We start from the raw sequence: 9905 nt of genomic DNA on the forward strand, positions 1-9905 counted from the left end.
CCTGTATATCATGTAAGTATGACGTTCTTAACGTTCGACAAGAATTACTAAACTAATGTTTAAATACTCTAGACTTATGGAATAATTTGTTTTATATTTTATTTCTTTATAAAGTTGGCACTAAGATAAAAAATTAAAAGAGTTTTCTATTTACTTTATTTATTGAAACTAATATGAGAATGAATTGTTTTTTTTTTCCTGGAAATAATACGTTTAAACTATTCAATATATTAAAAGTAGCTTTTTCTATAACTTCGTTTTAAGTATCTTTTATTATTTGAATGGAAAAATAATAAGTAAAATATATGTTACCTAAATATTATAGTAAGGTGCCCTTTACTAGAGGTTGTTTAACTCCGCAAGACTTCTTTAAATTATACAGGTCAGGATTTCGATAAATAAATAAATAAATAAATAAAATGCAATAAAAATAATTTAGAAATGTTGTTCCTTAACATTACACTTTCAAACAATTTTAGAAATAAAGTCAAATCCTGGTACAAGTCAGAGGGGAAACTATAGATGGTCAAGCAGATCTTGTCAGTAGAAAAAGGCGCGAAATTCAAATTTTCTATGGGACAATATCCTTTCGCGCCTACATGTTTCAAATTTGGCGCCTTTTTCTACTGACAAGATCTGCTTGACCAGCTATAGATCTTATTTAAATCAGTCCGGGTTCCTTACGATGTTTTCTTTCACCAAAAAGCTATTGGTATAACTTATGTTTTGTAGTGTTTTTTTTTTAATTTGGCACATTAATATATATTTACAACAGTAAACAAGTATTGTACACACTCCCCACTAATAATACTTTTATACTTACCTACATTAAAAATAAGAAAAAAAAACGTATTTTTATATAGAAAAAATATTTAAAAAATACATACCTACCTATATGTATTTGAGCTTGACGACTGCAACAATTCTCATTAAACGATTAATGAAATTGTACCTAATCACGATATTTTAAATAATTATCATACAAAGACAAAGACATTAAATGTATACCTACAGGTAATTAGTATCTGAGAAATGTAAGGAGATGAATTCTCATTACAATTTTATGTGGATAAAAATACATATAAAACCCTTTTATTTAATTCAAAATGATTGTACTTAACAAATAAATAAAGATTAAGCAAATCGTAATATAAAGACAGTTTTCAAACATTTGTTTAATAATTCTGTTAGAACGTCAAGTGGTAACTACTTATATAACGACATAATATATTTGAATAATACACACAAGATATAAATAAAAAAGTTATTAAACAATATTTGACGCTTTGTTGACAAGGGATCTTTGGGGCCAATAGAAAAACCACACCTACACAGGGCAAAAATGATACACGTCAAAATATTTAAAGTAATCTACGTTGTACAGTTTCTGTTTACATCAGTATTTGGTGTAGAATATTCTAGACCTGACGAAGGATATCCTACAGGTCTATTATCGGACTGTAAGTCTTTTTTTATACAAAATCCCATTTTAAATAAATGCTTAACTTATAATAATTTATTCTATAAGCGTTGTCTTTTTTTTTAATTTGTAATTTTAATTTGTAATTTTAGATAAATAAACCATAGACAGGGTTAACGATAAACTTAAGAGTCAGTGACTCATGGTACGGATACAGTAGTATATTTTCTGAGTAATTAAGACAAAACGCTTAAACCCGCTAGATGGCCATATCTCCCGTCGCAAGTTTCGCGCGGCGAATAGCTTTTGTTTCCGTCTAATTTCCTGGTTTTCCGCCCCCTCTTAACGTATCATTTATAATAATTACTAGCTACCCGCCCCGGCTTCGCACGGGTTAACAAATTATACATAAACCTTCCTCTTGAATCATTTATTCTTATTGTCATTTAAACTACACGGAATACCTACAGTAAACTTACAACACATTCAGTGTCAGCGCGAGCTACGCGCTACGAACGTGGCCGATAACACGGGAAAACCCGTATGTAGCGAAAAGCGCCTACGAACAGTGAACTCCCCTAGCGAGTCGCTGGCAGTTAATGTGTTAAAGAACTTAGGGAAACCTCAGAGTGTCTTCTAAAGTCTATAACAATTTTACTGGTTTTATTTAAAAAAACCTTGTATTTGTAAACTCATACTTCATCTGCTTTCAGTGCCCATTGGAACCACAAGGCAGTGTTTTTGTCAAAACAAGCCTTTATTTTTTAAACTGAATTTCCTTTTCAGGTCCAGGATCATGGAAACCAGCCGCCATCAAGCCAAAGAGTCTAAAGAAACTCTTCATATCAGTCATAGGTGAAAACCATTCAGGATATACAGGACATTACAATTACTATGGCATGGACCAGTTAGCAAAACATCCGGACTTAGACTTCAAGAAGAAGACGTGGATATACGTTGGGGGATATTTTGAAGCAAATACGTTTCATACTGGGCGGAATATGGGATATGACTACAAGGCTAGGGGGTACAACGCGCTATCTCTTGACACGCTACAGTTCACGACGACTTATTATCCTCTGTAAGTAAATAATTGAGGTGCATTGGGATAAGTTCAGAAACGGGGTTATTTTGAATATGGCAAGTATGTATACAACCAGCACTTTATACTTTAACAGCACTTACTGCAACGCAGTAGAAAGTACTTCTAGTAGATTTTTGCCATTTTCACAATTACCCTCCCTGTTTAAGAAGTTATCCCAATGTGCCTAAAATATGTACTTATTGTGTGAACATTGAATTCCTACGGACATTAGAAGCCTGAAATAGGCTTTAATATTGTGAAAGCTTTGAATACTAAGGGCAAAAAAACTACTATACCTAATGTACACATTTTTCAAAAATTTAAAATATACTGATTACCTATACCCTCATAAACATTTTTTTAATAAATATAAATTCGAAGGATGGTTTTTAAATCAACATGTCCATAGGCCAACATATTTTCAACATAGTATTGCCACGCATCATAGTTCTGTATTTTTGAATTTTGGATGACTTGAATGAAACATTACGGTGTTTAACAGTAACTTATTTTTCCAGGGCCGCGCGCATCGCACGCGCCGTTGGTAAACATGCAGCTGAAATGCTAGTCAAGCTGACACGCCACGGTCTTGACCCTAAAAATCTCGAAATCACCGGCATGAGTCTCGGCGCGCAAACCATGGGCTTCATGGCCAAGAACTACCGGCAGATGACCGGACAAAACATCTCTATGCTTACTTCATTGGACGGAGCTGGTGCTTGCTACAGGAATCTCGGACCTGATGAAAGATTGGATAAATCTGACGCTGATTTCGTTGTGAGTGTCCTTACAACTATGGACATATCAAGCATATCTGTTCCTTACGCTCATGTAACGTTCTATGTTAACGGGGGAGCGTTTCAAGAAGGTTCCATCGGGTGGCTTTTCTGCGATTCTATCTGCAGTCATTCCAGGGCATATTTCGTCGGGTGGGCAGCTGTGGTATATCCTGATGCTTTTATAGCTGTGCGTTGTGACACTGTGCAGCAAGCTAGAGATGGTGACTGTTACGATTCGCAGCCAATGGTGACGAACACATTGGGCCCATTGATTGATAGAAGAAAAACTGGGATTTTTTATTTACGTACAACTAACCAGTGGCCGTATGCTTTAGGAAAGCGAGGTCTGAAGAAGCCTAAGTTGGCCTAAGGCCACATATTTTACAAATCAGTGGGAACCTAGTATTTCAAATTAACAATACTTATTTCAATAAGAACCAGGCCGCGTAGCCTGCCAATCGCTAACGCTTCGTAGCCATCGGAACGCAACTGTCACTGTCGCACTAATATGGAAGAGTGATAGAGAGACACAAAGCGTTTCGTTGTCGAAGCGATAGCGATTGTCACCTTGGCTAGGCCGGCAGTAAATTAAGGCTTATTGTTTATTTACCTTATTTGTGTTTTGATATGTGATTATACATATTTTAACGCCTAATGGAGGCCACAGGTGACCCTCGCGCAGGCAGCTTTCTCGCGCAAAGATTGGCCATAGCAATCCAGCGCGGGAACGCTGCCTGCGTGATGGGCACCCTACCAAGGGCGCAAAATTTTGATAGGTATTTTTAATTTTTTAGCTTTAGTTATCTTAATTGTAGTTAATTTTAGTTTTATTTTATTTTTATAACACTTATTATACAATAAATAAGATCATTTTAATAAAGATTTTATTGAGGCTTCATTTTTTATCTTCCCTAATCTTTCCCTCAGGATATCATTTTAGTTTAAGGGTAGCTATTTTTGCTGATATTTTCTAATTCAACTAAAAAAATAATCACTTAAATAACATTTATTTAGGTACATTTTGTTAGTTATTCTTTTTATGAATAATTTAGTTGCTGACGATTTGGTTGGCTGATATATCACAATGAACAAACCTGTGATAACTCGGGGCACATTCTAGGAATTTGATATCGATAAAAAATATGTCGATATATAATAATACATGTGCTCATTGAGAACCTGGTTTAAAAATAAAATAAATTCTTCGAATAAACACCTTTTTAGAATGTAAGATAATGCTTCTTAAATTAATAAAAAGGTGTTTGTATAAATATTTTTTTAGAACATTTAGATGTTAACAGTAACATCGATATATTTAATTGTCGATAATAGTACATTATTGTCGAGGTTCGGAAGTAGCTACTTGCAGGCTGAGGATTCGTTTTAAACGGACGACCTTGGGAGTCCGTTTAATTGAATCCGAAGCCAGCAAGTAGCCTCCCAGCCGAGTCATATATAGTGCTTTTCTCAAAAATGGTGCAAGAAATAGAAATATTTTACAGAACTTACAGAAGCAACGTTCTAATTTTCCATTAATTTTCACAGAAAAAATACAACCATTAAAAAAATTAGCTTGCCGCCTTTAAAAAAAAAAGAAGTGTATTTTTCTGCTGAAAATACGCCAACCTATTTGAGACACCTAAATAGTCGCGGTACCAACATTAAGCCTGTAACAGACTATCGCACCGCACCGCGACCTTGGAGCGTCGCACCCATAAGTGAGAGCGAGAAAGAGATATCTGTTTCTCGCTCTCACTTATGGGTGCGACGCTCCAAGGTCGCGGTGCGGTGCGATAGTCTGTTATAGACTTTATAATAATAAGTGCTGATCATCTGTTTGGCTGTTTAAGGGACCTATGCCTTCATTTGATATGGCCATTTGAAGTTTGAAAAAGTTTGGAACTCGTTAAATAATGGAATTTGTATGCGACATTGCAGTCCCGAAATCGAGACTGCAATGTTTTTAACTTTTTAATTTTTTGAATGACCATAAACTACGCACTTCGCGACCTATTTTTTACCCGGCAACGTCGACTTTGCCGTCCATTTTTGAGAAAAATATTTTGTTACGTCATAAGTGCCCCGAGTTATCCCAGGTTTGATAATTAACTATATAATAATTTGTTATTACTGATGTTGATTTTATTTAAAACAAACTAAGTAATGTACTTATAAAAAAAGCGGCCAAGTGCGAGTCGGACTCGCCCATGAAGGGTTCCGTATTTAGGGGATTTATGACGTAAGTATAAAAAAAAAACTACTTACTAGATCTCGTTAAAACCAATTTTCGGTGGAAGTTTGCATGGTAATGTACATCATATATTTTTTTTAGTTTTATCATTCTCTTATTTTAGAAGTTACAGGAGGGAGACACACACACACACATTTTACCACTTTGGAAGTGTCTCTCGCGCAAACTATTCAGTTTAGAAAAAAATGATATTAAAAACCTCAATATCATTTTTGAAGACCTATATAGCCATAGATACCCCATATGGGTTTGATGAAAAAAAAAATTGAGTTTCAGTTCTAAGTATGGGGAACCCCCAAAATTTATTGTTTTTTTTTTCTATTTTTTTGTGAAAATCTTAATGCGGTTCACAGAATACATCTACTTACTAAGTTTCAACAGTATAGTTCTTATAGTTACGAAAAAAAAGTGGCTGTGACATACGGACGGACATACAGACAGACAGACAGACGGACATGACGAATCCGTAAGGGTTCCGTTTTTTGCCATTTGGCTACGGAACCCTAAAAACATATGCTTTACATGACTCAATTGTACTCTCCTTGTAGGAATCATTTTTAAATCAGGGGTGGAATTCCCGAAAATGAATACTTATTTATAATGATATACCTATGGATTTATAATAAAGGTATCACGTATTTTTTCATTGATAATTAATCCATGTAAACACGTATGATTTTTATTTATTTTTAATTACTATATTTATTTTAAAAAATACGTAAAAAAATAAAGAACAACTCAATATAAAAAGGGAATTCCCCGTATTAATATTTATTAATTGTTTTCAAACGTCAAGTGTTCAACTACTTATTTATAAATTAAAAAAAGAAGTAATTGTCAAAAATATCAAACCTATCAATCAATCCGCGCTGACATAAAATAATTTAGAAACTAATAGAACAACAACTACAAAGTACTAAATATGGCTCTTTTAATTATTTTAATTGTAACACATTTCACCGTGTTATTGTTAATTGTAGTCAATGGCGTCGAATATTCTAAAATTGATGAAGGCTACCCCTTAGGACTGATTTCAGACTGTAAGTTTTTAGTTCATCCGTTGTGCTACAAAAAATACCCTTTTGATATCGACCAGAGATTATTTAGTATCTTTCATTGAGTATCTATTAGGTACATAAAATTTAAAATCTCAGTATGTGTGCTTGGGAAGTATGTAGAGCCAATTTGGTCAATTTACAGTTAGTGCTCTAACATAAATATCCAATCTTCTTCTTCTCTTTTTTTCTTCTTCTTTCTTTGTTGTAAACGCGCCCGTTCAGCTGAAGGTACTGTAACACTAAACCAATTAGGTACGTTACCTTCGTATGAAAAGAGATGCATGTGGGATGAGAATGTTTGAAGCTTAAAAATCGTTTATTTGTCTTTAGGTCCTGGATCAGCTAAGCCAGCCGTTATCAAGCCAAAAACTCTAAAAAAACTCATCATAGCAGTAGTAGGCGATGGTCATACAGGATTCACAGGACATTATAACTACTACGGCATTGCCCAGCTAGCCAAGAGTCCCGATATAGACTTTAGCAAGAAAACGTGGATGTATATTGGTGGATATTTAGATGGGAATGCGTGGCGCACGGGTTTAGGTCTAGGTTATGGCTATAAGGCTAGAGGATACAACGTGCTATCATTGGACACATTAGAATTTACAGCAATGCATTATCCACTGTAAGTATCGCACTTAAGACATAAGTGATTTTCAATTTTTTTTAATCATTCCAGGGGCCTATTGCATACTAAAATACAAGTTAATTATTATTAACAAGTGATTTGGTACGTAAAATCACTAATAGTATTAGCTTGTATTTTATTACGCGATAGGCCCCTGGTCGTCATAATTATTAAATTAGATACCGGTAATATGTTGGGCCAAATGAGTACGGTGCTACGATTTTGGGCAGGGAGTCTGTATATAATTTTAAGTTACCTAGTACTAAAATTTCAACACAACCTTACTGTTCTCAGTGCTGCACGCCTAGCCCGAGCCGTTGGTAAACATGCGGCGGAAATGCTGGTAAAACTAACGGAGCACGGTCTTGACCCAAAAAAACTAGAGATTACCGGCATGAGTCTCGGCGCACACACCATGAGCTTCATAGCCAAGAACTACAGACGGATAACCGGACGGAATATTTCCTCACTCGTTTCTCTGGATCCTGCAGGTCCTTGCTTCCGCCATCTTGGACCAGACCAGAGATTAGACAAATCTGACGCCGATTTCGTTGTCACCGTTTTAACAACCATGGACTTATCAAGCATATCGTTCCCTTTTTCCCATGTCACGTTCTACGTCAACGGCGGGGCGTACCAGGAAGGTCATTTTGCTTGGTTCTTTTGCGACTCCATATGCAGTCATGTCAGGTCGTATTCCATCTGGTGGGCAGCTATAGTTTATCCAGAAGCTTTCATAGCTGTACGATGTGATACAGTAGAGCAAGCCAGAAATGGTGATTGTTACGATATACAACCATTGGTGACGAACACAATGGGCCTGTTGACTGACAGAAGCAAAACGGGCATATATTTTCTCCGTACGTCAAATAGGTGGCCATTTGCGTTGGGAAAGAAAGGTCTTAAAAAGCCTAAAGTGGTTATTGATAAAACCAAGAAAATTGGAAGAAATGAAATTGATGTTCCTGATATATTTAAGTACACATTCTCATATCTTTTAAGATCATATACATAATTTAATCAACTCAGGGCCGTGATATAGAAAGGAATAGCACTAAGTACTTAAAAATACTTAAGTATATGGTAGAGTATAGACTTTTATGTGTAGAAAATACATAGAAAGTGTTTATATTCTCGATACTGAATTTTCTGCAGACTATTTTTCTTTAAACACAAGTCACTGCAATCGATTTCATAAATCAATTTACTTTAAAATACTAACCATAATAATGTAATTGGAGTCATTTATACATAACTTGTAATCAATATATCAAACAGTCAAGTATATGTACGTATTAGTTTACGATAGTATTAAATATGCAACAGATACTTACCTACGTCTATTTTTTTAATGTGTAGTTATTTTAAAATGTAAATAATTGAATAGGTAATAATAAAATGCCTCTTTTAAATTATTTCGGAATTCATAACTACTAACATTAAAAGATGTACTTACTTATATAATAAATGAAAAATGTATGTATATTAATTAAATTATTATTAAAACCATGAAAGTATTGCCATTAGATAATTATTTAATTTGAAAAATTGGGTAGTAAATGTTGACTGTAAATTAAGTCGAAAATTTTAATAAAATGTTAACACACAAAATAATATAAATGAGTTTTTAATAAAGCTATATAATCTACTTTCTATAATTTTAATATTTTATGATGCTGTGTGAATAATTTTCGATTTAACCATGCATCATTCTAAATATATGTAGCTTTTTTTAATTTGCTAAATTATTTTCTTATTTTTTTTGGATTTCTGTGTAAATATTGAGTTGTAGTATACAACTTCATATTATTCAAAATTATACAAAGATTATTATTAAAAATATCGTAGTTCTAAATTTGTGTTTTATAATTTTAAATTAATTTAATAATTATGATAAACATAAGCTAAGCCAAGTAATTACTAATTAACTTGCATGACTTTACTACAAAGGGGGTTTACGCCAATGACACGATTTACATTTTACACGAAAAACCCACTTTTGGAAAAAATATCTTAAAAAATAAATTTAAAAAAATTCGCTAGTGCTGGAATGACAATGATGTCGATAAGTACATCAATATTAATAAGAACGAAACGGAGCTTCGGAAAAACCTTTAATTAAGTAGTGCATGAAGAAAACAAGATAGTAAAAAGTATGGAATACTATAGTAAATACCACTTTTAAAGATTCAATACAATTAGCATGTAGGTATAAGATGGATAAATTGTCACATACTGTATGCAAATTGTCCAGGAAACATTTATTTTATTTGTATTTAAGCAACAATATTGTTTTTTATGTGGCAATTCTATTGTCAGTTACTAAATTACCTATTTTTATGTTATTTGCAACGCCACTAAACCTTTAAACGTTTTATTAGCCGTCCATAAACCGAGTTCCAAGTCATATCAAATATTTACTAGTTACGATCGTGGTACTCGTATCGTTTGCAGACGTTTCTACTTAATACAAAATTTGTTTTATACTATCGATACTTCTTAATCTCCGCACTATTTCTTTTTTGCCCTTATATTTTTAAAGTATGTTTATAAATTAATACATCTCAATATGTAGGTATATTAACAAATTAGTTTGACTAATTGACTAACTCGTACTGTACCTTTACATGTCAAACGCAGCATGTTTTAAGTGACAGAAAATTCCGTCACATTTCGATATATTTT

General features: G+C 33.6%; 1 protein-coding gene across 1 annotated transcript; it reads left to right on the top strand.

Moving 5' to 3' along the window:
* Positions 1 to 1342: 1342 nt before the first annotated feature.
* LOC134652259 (phospholipase A1 member A-like) lies at positions 1343 to 3654 on the top strand. Its single transcript, XM_063507429.1, has 3 exons — positions 1343 to 1460; positions 2207 to 2501; positions 3023 to 3654. The coding sequence occupies exons 1-3, from the start codon at positions 1343 to 1345 to the stop codon at positions 3651 to 3653; spliced, it is 1044 nt and encodes a 347-aa protein (XP_063363499.1). The 3' UTR covers position 3654.
* Positions 3655 to 9905: the final 6251 nt, after the last annotated feature.

This window comes from Cydia amplana, chromosome 11 (genome assembly GCF_948474715.1).
Source record: "Cydia amplana chromosome 11, ilCydAmpl1.1, whole genome shotgun sequence".
Classification (NCBI taxonomy): domain Eukaryota; kingdom Metazoa; phylum Arthropoda; class Insecta; order Lepidoptera; family Tortricidae; genus Cydia; species Cydia amplana.